The sequence below is a fragment of the Acipenser ruthenus genome, chromosome 6 (genome assembly GCF_902713425.1).
Source record: "Acipenser ruthenus chromosome 6, fAciRut3.2 maternal haplotype, whole genome shotgun sequence".
Lineage (NCBI taxonomy): Eukaryota > Metazoa > Chordata > Actinopteri > Acipenseriformes > Acipenseridae > Acipenser > Acipenser ruthenus.
This window is the reverse complement of record NC_081194.1, coordinates 42,605,007-42,621,468: the sequence shown is the minus strand read 5'-3', so window position 1 is coordinate 42,621,468 and position 16,462 is coordinate 42,605,007. Positions and strand designations below refer to the sequence as shown.

At 42.8% G+C, this 16,462-nt stretch overlaps 1 protein-coding gene across 2 annotated transcripts in view; it reads left to right on the top strand.

The window, feature by feature from the left end:
• LOC117410474 (inactive phospholipase D5-like) overlaps positions 1 to 16,462 on the top strand; it is a 202,524-nt gene that overhangs the window by 81,106 nt on the left and 104,956 nt on the right. For both annotated transcript variants that reach the window (XM_034017045.3, XM_034017048.3), the window contains exon 4: positions 7,155 to 7,269. In XM_034017045.3, the coding sequence (XP_033872936.1) occupies positions 7,155 to 7,269 (115 nt within the window). The remainder of the gene's footprint in view (positions 1 to 7,154; positions 7,270 to 16,462) is intronic.

Genomic DNA, 16,462 nt, shown 5'->3' with positions numbered 1-16,462 from the left:
CTTGTTGCTGTGCTCAGTCTTGCCATGGTGTATGACTTTTGACAGTAAACTGTCTTCAGCAACCTCACCTTGTTAGCTGAGTTTGGCTGTTCCTCACCCAGTTTTATTCCTCCTACACAGCTGTTTGTGTTTCAACCTACATATTGAATTGATGATCATTAGCACCTGTTTGGTATAATTGTTTAATCATACACCTGACTATATGCCTACAAAATCCCTGACTTTGTGCAAGTGTACCTAGAAGAATTGATGCTGTTTTGAAGGCAAAGGGTGGTCACACCAAATATTGATTTGATGTAGATTTTTCTTCTGTTCACTCACTTTGCATTTAGTTAATTTATAAATATAATCTGTTAACATGTCTATTTTTGAAAGCATTCTTACTTTACAGCATTTTTTCACACCTGCCTAAAACTTTTGTACAGCTATATATATAGCTATATAGACATTGTGCAATATTGGATATACCTCACTGTAAGTACCCGCCGACATTTTTCAAGATTTATTTTTCACGCACCATTTTTTGATACCGCAAGATTTAAAACGATCAATTATTTTTTGAATCTATCAAAGCTAACAGGTGTGATAAAAAAAAAAAACATGTTTATATATATATATATATATATATACAAAATAAACAACAGTCAGTCAGTCGTGTGTTCCTCCACCGGGGCTGTGCTCTAGCCTGCCCCGCTATCGAGTAGACCTCATCAGCTGTCTCAGCCCGCCCACTTTGGTGCGTTAGGCCTTCTGTTCTGTTCTTTTCTCAACTAAATGAGCCCTTGCCCGCCACAACTTCGGCCTGTATGTCTTCCCTGGTGCACGCTGCGAGCTGACCAGGTTGTTGACTATACGCGGTTAGGGTAGGCACCGCTGCATTAGCTGCCCCCGGTGCTTCGGTATCTCAGTGCACACTCAGCCCTTGGTACTTCGGTGCCTCGGTGTGCATAGCGCCTTGGTGCTCGGCGTGCACGACACTTTGGTGCCTCGGTGTACTCTGTGTGCACGCCGCTTCGGTGCACATGGCACCTCGGTACTCTTTGTTCTGTGCCTTGGTGCTCATAGTGCCTCCGTGCTCGGTACACTCACTGTGCAAGGTACTCTCTGCACTCAGTGCACACGGTGCCTCGGCACGCAGTGCCTTGGTGCACGCCCCCGTTTTCGAGCTCCACGTCGGCCCTGAGGGGATGTGCTGCAAACTTTTTGCAGGTCCCCTGGGCGACAGCAACTCAGCCATGCTGGTCCATGTTCAGGACGCAGGCTACAGCTCCTCACCCTAAGCCCTTCCCAGCATTCCCGGATTTCATGGAGGAGATACGCTCCTCCTGTGATCGTCTCGCCTTAGCGCCCAGTGTACTGAAGCAAGTGGCCCCGCTCACTTCTTTAGAGGGCGCAGACAAGCTGGGCCTTCCCCCAGTGGACTCCACCATTGCGGCCTTGGTTAAGGCTCCGCTGGTGGGGGGCTTGCCCAAGGATCCTGTGTGCCTGAACCCGCAATACAGGGTCACAGAGACGCACTTGAAGCGGGCTTACGCAACGGAAGCACAGGTGACTCGTCTGTCGAGTATCCTGAGCACCTACGTGGACGGCATATTACTAGAAGCCATGCTACCAGAGCCAGTGGCTTCTGAGTTACACCTCCTTTCAGGCACGCTGCTCCGACCTTCAAGGGCAAGCCCTAGGCCAGACCCTGGCAAGCCTGGTGGTGGCTACCAGACAGCTGTGGCTGTCACAGGCGAGGTTCCCTTACGCAGATAAAATGGCGCTGTTGGATGTGCCGATATCCCCGGGGCATACCTTTGGGCCAGCAGTAGAGGAGATCCTGCAGTGCGCCCACCAAGAACATGAGGCTCTGGCACAGGGCAAGTCAAGCTACTGGCAATATCCCCAGGCATGCACGATAACCCAGACAGTCCAGATTTCCACGGCTCCACTGGGTGACCTGAGGCACCACCTGCAGACCACTACAGCAGCAGGCAACTGGACCCTTCCGCAAGGAAGAAAAGCAGGCCGTGGTGCACCCATGCAGCAGCGCTCCAGAAGGCTGTTCCAGGGCAGCCGCCTCAGCAGTCCCAGTAGGGGCCCTGAAGTCTTGCAGCCTCAGGCCCACCCATTTTCCCAACATTAGCTGCAATACTGGCACAATTGCACCTTGGACTCGTGGGTGCTTGCCACCATGCACACCGGTTACGCACTGCAGTTCTGCGCGGGACCTCCATCCTTTCGAGGGATCACGGTTACATCCGTGAACGACCCTCTCCAGGCTCTGTCACTCAGGCAAGAAGTAGAGAAATTACTTCTCAAACAAGCCATCTGTCTCATAGAACGCACCTCTCAAGAAGAGGGATTTTACTCAAGATACTTTCAGGGGCCAAAAAAGGATGCCGGCTTTAGCCCCATCCTAGACCTGAGACACCTTCACGGATTCTTGAGGGAGGAGGTTCCAGATGGTCACGTATCACTGAAAGGCAGCATGGAAAATTCAAATATGCTCCCCTGAAAGACAAAGCAGAGATATTTCCTGTGTGCTGGATGGATAGGAACATGAAAATATGTGTCCTTCAAGTCCACTGTTGTGGGAAGGCCAGATGACATATCAGAACATCCTGGTTATGACTGATCTGTTTACCAGGTTGGATGCGTCTGTCGTCACCACTTGACGGCTGTGTATCACTCCCATTACTACACCTTCACGCAGGTGGGAGGTTAGTCTCCACCAGCGTATGGTTTCCCAACATGAGCGACACTGGACTTGAAGGACACATATTTTCACGTTCCTATCCATCCAGCGCACAGGAAATATCTCTGCTTTGTCTTTCAGGGGAGCATATTTGAGTTTTCCATGCTGCCTTTCAGCCTCTCCTTAGTTCCCTTTTTGAAGTACATGGATGCAATCCTAGCTCCCTTGCGGCTGCAAGGGATCAGGGTGCTGAACTACCTGGACGACTGGTTGATATGTTCCCAGTCTCAGGAAGGAGCAGTGGCCCACACGGCGACAGTGACAAACCATGTAGCGAGACTGAGTCTCACTATCAACGAGGACAAGAGTCAATTAATACCGGTGTAGAGTACGGTCTTCTTGGATCTCTGGCTGTATTCCCTCACCATCCAAGCTATTCAAAACTGTCTGGCCTTGTTTCAACAGGGGTCCACAGTGCAACTGGTGTTATGTCAAAAACTATTGGGTCTGATGGCCGCAACCTCATCAGCTATCCAACTGGGGTTACTGCAGATGCGCCCCATTCAAGTGTGGCCCAATGGCTTTCGTCTACACCCCAAGCGAGACAGACACTGTCGCTTGACGGTGTCTCGCTCATGTTGGGAAACCCTACGCTGGTGGAAACAAACCTCTCACCTGCGCGAAGGTGTAGTAATGGGAGTGATACACAGCCGTCAATTGGTGACGACAGACGCATCCAACCTGGTAAACAGATCAGTCATAACCAGGATGTTCTGATATGTCATCTGGCCTTCCCAATGTGAAGAAATCAAAGGCTATACTTCCATTGGGGTTTTTACCCTAATTGGTATAAGAAGGGCCTTTGGCTCTGGTGTAGTTTTATGCAACACACAGCTGAGGCATTTCTCTTGTCAACCTTTAAACTCTTTCCTTATTGGGCCAATAAAAAACGCTTCCTAACTATGGACATAGTTTGCTCTAGGCCCAAATGCCTAGTCTGTTTGTAGTAAGCTTTCCAAATAGTGTCTCATTTTATAGCGAGAAGAATTTATACATGGTATTGCCAATAAGATTCTTGTTGTTCTTAAATGAAAGCGATTAGAATTATTTTAACAATTGCCAAAAAAAAGAAAAGATATTGAATAGTCTTTACCAAACATAAGCACATTGAGAACTGGGATGTGTTAATGGCTGCAAAGGCTTTTCTTACAGGCTTTAGGACTGTTCAACTATGACAGGGTGGCTTAGTGGTGATGTCAAGCCAGAAGCAGGAACAAGACAAAGGCAGTACTGCAGGTGCAAAGGTGCTTGCACCATTTTATTTTAACAAAAAATAAAATAAAAGATTGAACACAGCCAAATAAAAAAGATAAATAAAAACAAGTCACAAACAGAAAATACTATGATCAGGCTGGGCAGTAGCCTTCACTGATCCTACTTATTTTTATCTTTATTTTTACCCTCCTCTCTCTCTTTCTCGCTTTTGCTCGCTCCTCCGAACACCCACCCAGAGTGCAGAGAGCTGCAGGCTTTTATGCAGGTGACCATCTCCCAATTAGCAACAAATTAATCACTTAATTAATTCGGGAGATGGCTACCTTCTACTCAAGGTTTTTAATTGTGGATGGGGCTTCCAATCCATGCTGCAAAACAAAAGCTCCGGTCGATATTGTACGGTAAAATGATCATTTGCCAACTGGTATTACTGGTAGGGAAGTCCCATTTGAAGAAGGAACATGGAGAGGCCACAAGCTGGATAGAAGAATGCAACCAAGCTTTCAAACATTTAAAAAGGGCTTTACTCGAAGCACCTATTCTCATGTTTGCTGATTACACGTTCCCATTTATTGTTTACACAGATGCTAGTAAGACATAACTGTTTTATCCAGCTTATAACCTCCCCTGTTGCTCCTTCAGATGGGACTTCCCTACCAGTAATACCTGTAAAAGTCCTGCTATCCCGGCAAACCCGAGGATGAACTGTCTATCGAAGGAGTGGGGAACCCATGTTCCTGGAGGGCCGGTGTCCCTCCTGGTTTTTGTTGCAACTGTGCCCTAAATTACTTAATTAGACCAATAACTGGTAAGAATTGGGGGCTCCCGAGTGGCGCATCCAGTAAAGGCTCTCCTCGCAGGATGTGCCCTATAGCCTGGAGATCGCAGGTTCGAATCCAGGCTATGTCACAGCTGACCGTGACCGAGAGTTCCTAGGGGGCGGCGCACAATTGGCTGAGCGCTGCCCGGGTAGGGAGGGCTTAGGTCGGCAGGGGAATCCACGGCTCACCGCGCATCAGCGACCCCTGTGGCCGATAGGGCGCCTGTGGCTCTGCAGCGGAGCCGCCAGATCTGTGTTGTCCTCTGGCACTATAGGTCTGGTGGCATTGGTGTGGATCTGAGGTGCGAAAAATGACGGCTTGGAAGGAGCACGTTTCGGAGGACGCGTGTTCCAGCCTCCGTTTCCCGAGTCGGCGGGGGGGTTGCGAGCGGTGAGCCGGGGATATAGATAATAATTGGGCATGCTAAATTGGGGTGAAAACCGGGGTAAAAATAATTGGCGACGACTAAATTTATAAAAAAAAAAAAAAAAAAAAAAAAAAACTGGTAATAATTGATCCAATTAAATAATTTAGGGCACAGCTGGAACAAAAGTCAGGGAGGACACCAGCCCTCCAGGACCAGGATTCTCCACCCCTGGTCTATAGTAGCCAACAAACCCAAGGAAGGAATGTACCTTGTTCACAGTATGTGGATGGGGCCAGTCTCGAACAGCAGCATTATCCAGATTAGGGGCCATACCATCTTTGCTCCCTATATGGCCTAGATAGGAGACTTCAGTTTTAAAGGAATTGCATTTATCTGACTGCAGTTTTAATCCATAACGGTTCAGCTTCTCAAATACAGTCTAAATGACCCAAATGAGAAGAGAAATCCAGGGAACAGACAATCACATCATCCAAGTAAATTAATAAAGATTCAGATACTTGACCTCCTAGACATCGTTGCATCAACCGTTGGAAGGACATGAACCCAAAGGACATCCTTTAAAATTCGTAAAGGCCGAAGGGGGTGGTGAATGCAGTCTCCTTTGGCTACATGGCGACCTGCCAATAGCCGCTTGCCAAGTCTAATGTGGAACAGCACTCCGCCTTCTTCAAACTGGTCAGGGTCTCTTCAATTCGAAGCAAGGGAAATACATCCTTATGTGTTATGGCAGTTTTCTATATTTGGCACAAAAGTGCCAACTCCTGTCTTTCTTCTTCACCAGTACAATGGGGGCGGCCCATGGGCTACTACTCTCTCGGATAATCTGTGCATCCAGCATCCCCTTCAATAAGGCTTTCATGTCCCGATACAAAGTGAGAGGTATGGGGCGGTACCTCTCTCAGATTGGGGCTGCATCTCCAGTGGGGATCTGATATTGGACGATGTCAGTGCTGCCCACATCTTTGTCACTGATAGCTAACACATGGCTCCACTTTAATAAAAGGACCTCCAGTCACTGCTGCTGCTCTTCAATGAGGTCAGTCCAACTCTGGGCACTTGGAGTGGAGTGCTGGGGGGACCTGCTGACTTCGCCATAAAATTGTGTCAAACCCTTTTGCCTTCATCATGGCTTGCCCAGATACTTATTTCAGGGAAGCAATTTGAGCAGCCAGGAAGGAAAGAGGTCCACAAGTTACCCATGAATTAATCAATGTTTATTAAAATGACTAAATATAAAGAGAATTAAGCTAAGAATCCATTCAATATAAAAATTATATATATATATATATATATATATATATATATATATATATATATATATATATATATATATATATATTGGCCAGTACTATACAATAATACACATAAACACAATATTAAAACGTAATCTCCCAGCTACTGTTTTTGTATTGTGCAAAATACAAAAACAGTTCCATCCAGACTAACAGTCCCCACAAAGTCCATAAGCACACAGGAACTCCAATGCAGCTAATGATGATGGGTCACAAATGCGGTGGAAGTTTTGTGAGGTAGAGGTGTGGCAGAAAACAAACAAAAAACTAAAACAAAAAGAAACATAACTGAAAAGTACAGCGATTTGCTTTTACCAATCATTCAGCACTCAGTATATTGCAATCAACCAGTGCGAGAAAAACACAAATGAACAAATCACAAAAGAAAGCAGCACTCAAACTTTCTTGAGGGGTGCTTTGAGCATTCTGATAATACAGTCATTATAGGAATAATAAGAATTCAAAATCAGATTTTGCAAAATAAGTCTAAATGTTAATTTTACAAACTTGCAAATGTTTTGTTGTGTTTTTAAATGTTTTGTTTACCTAGGGTAGTCTAGAAACCCGCAGTTAGGCAACCTCCTCCCTCTGGTCTTATTCATTTTGCAAACTACCAAAGAAACTTCAAATTGTGTATACAGTGAACTGGATAGCATCTGTGTTCTTCTCCTTACATTTAAAATGTTTTCTTTCTTTAGAGCAAGCAGCTGTTTAAAAGACTACGTGGTTTGCAGTCTCATGAAAAAAATCTGAAAATAGCCAGTGATCTAAAGCAGAAGGACTCTAAGGAATTGAAAGATCTAGAAGCCAGTGGTGAGTATACTGGTATGCTGTATTGTGACACTGGGCAACAAGCATAGGCATCCACACAATCTATTGCCAGAGCATCTTTGAATTGGCCTGATAAGCAAAAACCAGAATAATTAAGTTACCTCAATTAGAGGCGTGGTAATCAATGCTTTTAAATCAACCTACTTCATATTGGCACTAACAGTATAACTGCACCTTTTTGAGTTTCTTGTAAAAACAAAAGGGCTCAGTTTTATTTGTAATCACAACAAAAGGGAGACCAGTGACAATGTTAATAAAGCTAATAGGTAAGAAAAGGGTGCTGATGTCCGGTAAAATTGTCAATTTTACTGCTATACTGTTTTAGCCTGTGGACAGATCAGTGATACAAATCTTTTCATATATCCATTTTACTTCTTGATAACAAATCATTTGATCACATGTGACACCCCCTTTGGTTATTCCACAGGGGATTCTTTGTTTTTGTTCACAAAATCTGTTTATTTTTATCACCATTAAACTTTGCAAACACTGCCTATCTCGATCTAGGACAGCCTACAGGATTTTAGATGTGCTAGTCAGCAACTGGGATAAATGCTCAGTTGGTTATTCTATCTATCCCAAAGCGCCTTGGCTGCATAGATATTAAAACGCTTTGCATACTGAACTTCTGTGAGGTTTAATGTCCTTTGTAATTGGATCTATGGATCTGAGCTACAGCCTTTTGTACTTCTGCCAATTTTGTTCTGAAAGAGCAACCCTGAGATAATCACTTGTCAGACAGTCAGACAGCCTAGTAGGCTTCAATGTCATATTATATTAAGTAACCTGTTAACGTATTCCCCCATTGTGTACCAAGCACATCATGCCAGGAATTCACTGGCTGCGAGTATCAGATGTGTTTCCTCCTGTAGTAGTACTGTACCTACATTTCTACTGCAGTGTCTTTCTGACCCATTTATGTACTGCACAGCTGTAAAGGTTTTGGACAACAAACAGGAATGCCAGGAATATTTAGGAAATGGGACGATTAATTTGCATATGGAATCCCTGACCTATATTCTGTATTGTATAAAAACTGCATCTCTCTGTTGCAAGGCAAAAGATCTGACAGACTGATACAGAGCTCATAATATGGACCGTGTAGCTGACATTATTATTAATCACTCTCTTAACTCACCATCCCAGGGTATAATTTACCTTGCCAATATTGTGGTAATATTTACATTCCTTGGTACATGTGTGGGAATGTAATCCAGGCAGTAGACTGTTAGTCATCTGTCAGTATTGCTTTTCACCTTAATGTCTTACTGATGCCAATTCCCTGTCCCAGCAAAATATCTTAGTGGTGCTATGAACGTTTTCCTTATCTCAATGTATATTAATAGTTATAATGTAAATACGATATAGAAGTTTTGTGTTGTTTAATTATTCTTATTTACTAATATATAATACAAAATATAGTACTGGGGCTGTAAGATGCAAACTGAATTTTCACCCCGCTCACCCCCGGAATGTCAAGTATCATGGATATCAGCTTGTATTGCACCACACTCTTCAGTTAATATTTCTCCAGTATCATATATAAGATTTGTGATACAACTCTGAGCAGATTAAATACCAACATATTTTAAATGTTCCTTTGGCCAAGCCATTGTTTCAGAATACCCTATAAACATTAAAAGCTTGCCACCTTATATTAAACATAAAATAAATGTCAAGGAGCTGCTTTATTAAAATTCAAGGCTTCCAGCTGTCTCACTCCCTGTCTGCACAAACATGTGATACATATTTTAAACGGAGGCTTTCTTCACCTTATTTATAGACCATTGTTCTGTTTTAATATCTGCCTTGCATTGTTAAAAACATCATTGTGTATCACTCAGTCAGGTATTGTTATATAACACTTAAGTTAAACCTTAAATAAGTATTAATAAATATTACACTATGCAGTAGAGAAGGAGTTTTGTTTTAAGATATCCTAATAATGGTGTGATATTATAAACTTGTATACAAAAAAAAAGAAACTGTGTTATGAACAAATTCTAAAGCGGACGCTTCCATCCAAGCTTATCTGAATTGAACCGTCGGACCAAATGTTAATTAGAGCAAATGTTTCTTCATCCCTGCTGCAATCTGGCTCATGGTGTGTCTCAATCAACGAAAATATGGCTAAACAGAATAAACAGAAATGTTCTGTGTGGAAGTGAAACCTTCACGCAGGCGTGGCTGTTTGTTATTTCGTCAGCTGAATGGTTGTCATGCATTTTGTCTCGCTCAAACCGTGTCGACCCACCTGGAGATGGATCACTGTGACCCGGGTCAACCTGGGTACGACCCTGGTATGTGGTTTCACATACTAAGCGGGGTTGTGACCCGGGTAGCCAGAACCCGCGTAGGAGTGCCAGTGTGAAAGGGGCTTTAGAAACTGTCGTGCAAGTTCTGGCAAGGTGGTAAATCGGTGCAAGGCAAAAATTGTGATACGTATTTCTAATATCCACAGACGTTGATTTTTGCCTTTGAATTTATGTGCAGCAATGTTCTTCACATATTCAGATAGTTTATCTGGACTAAAATATTACTCCATACCGCTGTTTTCATGTCACTTCTCTCACTGATCAACCAATGATGTAGATCAACCAGTATATATAATGTAGGCTTGCTACTTATTTTTTTTTTTTTTTTTTTTTTTTGCCAAATCGACGTTTATTTTTGAAAGAATTTTACCGTTTTTTTCAATCTTTATTTTTAAATTCAAGCAGAGCATGGGTGAACTCGACCTTTATGCTTAAAAAAAAAGACTTTTTATGCCATTGAGAAACGTCTCATTTAGAGAAACCCCTTTATCATATTCAACATGCAACATGAATAAACCGTAGAAAACGCAGCATATAAAGTGTATTACACAGGCTTGTATTGCATACATTTCCAAGTAAAAATAATATGCATAGAACAAAACATTAGATAGTTGAACAGAACTAACTTACACTTATTACTCTGAGCTCTGCCCCTCTCCTGCTTCAGCACGGTTGGACTCAGAGTCACTGAAGGCAAGGCAGACGCTTCGTCCTGCTGCGGAGACTTCAGCTGTCGATCAGGGTATTGTGCACAACACTCATTAAGTGTTTTCCTTTTGCGCCCCATTTTCAAATCAAACTAGTAACTGTCACCGTATATACCTATAATAGCAAAAGCTTACCTATGCCTTAACCCACTAATTTCAAAGTAGGCGCTTTGAATGACGTGTGTTGTAGCAAGCAAATAAAAGTGCCTAGTCTGTCTTATTGACTGACAGTCATTTATAAACAAATGAGAGCATTCTAGCACTGCTTCAGCCAGTCAGCCAGTCAGAACAGGATGAAATGACTGACATTAAAAAAAAACTACACTAGCCTATTAAGGGACCACTGAGTTGACTGACCCCTAGCCATTCAGAGTGGAATGGAGACGGGACAGACAGCAAGTATAAAAACTACACAGACTAGAGATCATTTCTAAATTATTATTTTTGGTCAGAAAAAAAAAAATACCAAGTAGTTTTACCAACATTTATCCTACATAAATTTATTTCAGTCAAAACTTTTGGGAATTCGACATTTAACGACCAATTTAAAATCAAAAAGCCTATATACACTGAGTGTACAAAACATTAGGAACACCTGCTCTTTCCATGAAATAGACTGACGAGGTGAATCCAGGTGAAAGCTATGATCCCTTATTGATGTAACCTGTTAAATCCACTTCAATCAGTGTAGATAAAGGGGAGACAGGTTAAAGAAGGATTTTTAAGCCTTGACACAATTGAGACATGGATTGTGTATGTGTGCCATTCAGAGGGTAAATGGGCAAGACAAAATATTTAAGTGCCTTTGAACGGGGTATGGTAGTAGGTGCCAGGTGCGCTAGTTTGAGTGTGTCAAGAACTGCAACGCTGCTGGGTTTTTCACGCTGAAGGTTCCCGTGTGTATCAAGGATGGTCCACCACCCAAAGGACAACGACAGGCCAGTGGTCGAAAACGGCTCATTGATGAAACAGGCCAAAGGAGGCTGACACGAATTGTGCAGAGCAACAGACGGGCTACAGTTAGTCAACTGACAGTCCAGTACAACATTGGTGCCGAAAGACCCATAAAGAATGCACAACTCGTCGTACCTTGACACGAATGTGGTATGGCAGACGACGACCTACAGAGTTCCACTTCTTTCAGCAAAAAACAAGAAACTGTGGTTGCAGTGGGCTAAGGTACGAAAACACTGGACACTGGAGGATTGGGAAAACATTGCCTTGTCTGATGAATCCCGGTTCCTGTTGTTTCACGCTGATGGGAGGACTAGGGTATGGAAAAAACCACATGAGTACATGCATCCATCATTCCGCGTGTCAACATTGCAGGCTGGTGGTGGTGGTGTGATGGTGTGGGGTGTGTTTTCATGGCACACATTGGGCCCCTTGATAAAAGTGGAGCAACGTTTGAATGCCACAGGAAATCTGAACATCATTGCCAATCAGGTGCATCCCTTCATGGCAGCAGTGTATCCATCTGCTAATGGATTTTTCAGCAGGATAATGCCCCATGCCACAAGGCTAGGATTGTCCAGGAATGGTTCCACGAACATGACAGTGAATTCAGCTTACTGCAGTGGCCTGCCCAGTCACCAGATCTCAATCCAATTGAGCATCTGTGGGATGAGATGGAACAAGCTATTTGGAGTAGAGATCCACTACCAGCCAACTTGACACAACTGTGGGAAGCATTGGAATCAACATGGGCCAGCATCCCTGTGGAACGCTTTCGACACCTTGTAGAGTCCATGCCACGACAAATTGAGGCTGTTCTGAGGGCAAAAGGGGGTGCAACTCAATATTAGGAAGATTTCTAATGTTTTGTACACTCAGTGTATATGCAATAATGCCCTTCAGGGCGTCTGTAAATTCAACGTATACGGGACGCCCTGAAGAGCCTTATTGCATTTATAATCCAGGTAAAACAGTGGATTTGAAGAAAAAAAAGCATAAATCATGTTTAGGACCAAAAAATTAAATAATCATTTTTTTTATTCTTTTATTAAATATTCTTGTGCCAAAAAAGTAGTCCCATTTATAACTACACACTAAGTTAAGCTGAGTAAATTAATTTTATTAGAACATGCAAGAGAAAGTACATCTGTATTTCTGATATTGTGGACATTGCCATTAAAAAGATACATCAGGGGGCAGAGTTGAGACGGCACTGAGTTATTTTTTTTCCATGTCACTGACAGTCCAGACACTGTTTGAGCAGAACAGACGGGAGGAATAAAAAAAAAAATACAGCAACATCTCGGATTTCAATAATTTTTAAGATATGTGTCAGAGAGTGGTGGATAATGTACAGAAGTGTCTTTTAGTGTTTTTCTGTAGTGTTTACAAACCGTTAAAAATACATTATTTTAGTGACTTAGTATAAAGACAGCTTTTTTTTTCACCCAAATCTGCATGTCAATTTACTACTTGCAAGCAAGATATTTCAGTTTTTTATTTTTCTTAAAAATATTTCCCAACATAAAACCAATGTCACCTTACAATAATTGATTTTGAGTTTCAGTGTTTTAAAATAAAATATCAAACAGAACGAAATTGCAATGTACCATTTGTATTTTGTGGATGAGGAAAAAGTTTACAAAAAATAGATGTCTACAATTATTTATTTCAGCAATTTTTTTGCAAAACTCCAAAAATGCTAATTCAAAAGTATTCATACCCTTTGAAGCTATGATAGTATTGTCTACAAGGTGCTAGAAATTTCAATTAGATAATGCAGAACCTAATTCTAAAAAAGTCTAGAAAATGCTGGATTGTAAGTGAACATTCTTAGAGAGTATAAAAGGGTTAGGCATAGGATGATTGCTGTTATTACCAAAAAGTAACTATGGGGGAAAAGTAAAGAGCTATCTGAAGACCTTAGGCAGAAAATGATTTATTGTGATAAAGCTGGAGAAGGATACAAGAAGATTTCCAAGCATTTGAGTATCCCAATTCTAACTATTGTATTCTATTATCAAGAAGTACAAGACTCGTGGTACTGTCACAATGCTCCTTCGAAGAAGAAAGAAGGTTCTTTCACCAAGAACAAGTAGAAGAATTGTGAGGAAGCTTAATAACAATCCGAGATTGATTGCCAAAGATATTCAAAGTAAACTGGCTGCAAGTGGGACTGGGGGTTCCATTTTAACCATAGGTTGAGTATAGCATGGTGAAGGTCTCAATGGTCGCCACTCTTAGGAAAACGTCACAAGGACAATCGCTTAAAGTTTGCAAAATTACATCTGAATGATGGCTATGAGTTCTGGTCAAACAAAAATCAATCTATTTGGTCACACTGATAGCCGTTATGTTTGGAGAAAGTCTGGTGAGGTGTACAAAGAAAAGAACACCATACCTACTGTCAAGCATGGAGGTGGCAATATCCTTCTATGGGGCTGCTTTTCCTCTAATGGCACAGAAAATTTATTTCCAATACATGGTAAAATTGATTCCATAGCATACCAACAGATATTGGCCAATTCTCTGAAACACTCCACTATAAAACTTGGTTTAAAGCACAATAATGGATAAATTTGGGGACATCATCTACGCATATGGAAGTGAGAGGTTTGGAGTTGAAAAAAGGAAGTAAAAAGTACAAACAATTCCTGGAAAGTCTAGACGGCAGCAGGATATTGAACGCTTAGTTAGAGAAAGGAGACAGCTGAGGAAGCAATGGAGAAGAGCAGAACAAAGTCAGAAGGAGGGACTCAATCTCTTACAAAGGGTCATAAAAGATAAGCTTGCAACATTGCGCAGAGCTGAGCGCCTACGGAAACGCTACAAAAAGAAGGAGCGTGCGAGAGCTAACTTTTATAAAGACCCATTCAAATTTGTAAAGAAGTTATTCACCAGTGAGAAGAATGGCACACTAAAAGCATCTAAGGTTGAGCTGGAGAGATATTTGGAGGAAACACATACAGATTCAAAAAGGCAGGAGCCTATGTCAATTCCGTCAGACATCCCACCTATCAATCCACCAGAATACCAAATGGAGGACTGTGCACCTAAGTGGAAAGAAGTAGAGCGAGCTGTGAAAAAAGCAAGGGCTTCATCATCTCCAGGGCCTAATGGAGTTCCGTACAGAGTGTACAAGAGTGCTTCAGGAGTTCTACGAATTCTGTGGAAATTGATGAAAGTGGCATGGGAAAAACAGGTTGTACCAAGAGCATGGCGCCGAGCAGGTGGAGTCTTTATACCTAAAGAAAAAGATTCTACAAGCATCAGTCAGTTTCGTCCTATTTCCCTATTAAACGTAGAAGGCAAGATTTTCTTCAGCATTATTGCTCAGAGATTGTCAACTTACCTATTAAAGAACTGCTTCATTGACACTTCAATACAAAAAGCGGGCATTCCAGGTTTCCCAGGATGCTTAGAACACATCAATGTGATCTGGCAGCAAATTCAATCAGCTAAAAAGGAGAGGAAGGAGCTCCAATGTGACATTCCTGGATTTGGCTAATGCATATGGTTCAGTGCCACATGAACTTCTTTGGGCAGCATTTGATTTTTTCAGTGTACCGATTACAATAACAAATTTAGTGAAAGCCTACTTTGGAGATTTGCAATTTAGTTTTTCAACTTCAGAATTCAGCACTACATGGCAATGCCTAGAGATTGGAATAATGGCAGGATGCACCATTTCTCCACTGGCTTTTACCATGGCAATGGAAGTAATCATTAGGGCATCAAAATGGGTAGTGGGAGGAGAGCGCTTGGCTTCTGGAATGCGACTACCACCAATCCGAGCATACATGGATGGCATGACAACCATGACTACAACAGTAGCCTGCACTAATCGGTTATTGGGCAAATTAACCAATAACATTGAATGGGCACGAATGCAATTCAAGCCCACTTAATCAAGAAGCATTTCTATAATTAAAGGCAAAGTAGTAGATAAAACATTCTTCATTAATGGTGAGTCAATACCAACAGTGTCTGAGAAGCCAGTGAAGAATCTTGGGAGATGGTACGACGGGGATCTAAAGGACACAGTTCGTGTGGGAGAAGTTAGACAACAAGCAGTGGAAGGGTTGAAGAGCATAGACAGCTGCGCTCTACCAGGTAAACTAAAACTCTGGTGCTTTCAGTTTGGTCTACTGCCGAGGTTGCTGTGGCCACTGACTGTGTACGAGGTTTCTTTGACAACAGTAGAGAAGCTGGAAGCTTTAATCAGTTCATACGTCAGGAAATGGTTGGGAGTTCCACGCTGCCTCAGCAGAGTGGGACTTTATGGTAAAGGAATACTGCAGCTACCAGTCTCCGCTCTAACCGAGGAGTTTAAGTGCGCCAAGGTCAGACTGGAAATGACATTAGTAGAGTCACGCGACAAATGCGTAAGGGAGGCAGCACCTGTGTTGAGAACTGGAAGAAAGTGGGCGGCAAAGAAAGCTGTGGAAGATGCAAAGGCTGCCCTTCGAATTGGTGATATCATGGGGCAAGTTCAGCATGGAAGAGGGGGTCTTGGTCTCAGTTCAGCTCCTCCTACATGGCACAAGGCAGCCCCAGCTCAAAGGAGGAAGCTGGTAGTCAACAAGGTGCAAAAGCAGGAGGAGTGGATGAGGTTTATAAAGGCCATTTCCCAGGCCAAGCAGGGAGAATGGATGAGATGGGAGAGTGTGGAACAACACAAGATTGGCTGGCAAGACCTATGGTCAATGGAACACAGCAGGATCAGTTTCCTCATCAGGTCAACATATGATGTTCTCCCATCACCACAGAACCTAAACCTCTGGGTAGGAGAGGATCCCTCATGTCCTCTGTGTTCATCACCTGCACCATTAAGGCACATTTTGACAGGATGTAAGGTGGCTCTTAGCCAAGGATGGTTTACTTGGCGCCATGACCAGGTGCTGCGATGTTTGGCCTTAGCATTGGAAGACAAGCGTAACATGACCAATAAGTTGCCACCTGTTCCATCAAAACATTACACACAAAAGACAACATTCCTCCACTCAGGAGAGCAACCACCAAGAAAAGGTGTTAAAACCAATCCTCGCCCAGGACAACTGGAAGCTGCTAGAGACTGGAAAATGCTGGCAGATGTTGGTCAACGGCTTATTTTTCCACCTGAGATTGCCACCACTAACCTTCGACCAGATATTGTCTTGTGGTCTGGATCAGCACGCCTTGTTCACCTGGTAGAGTTAA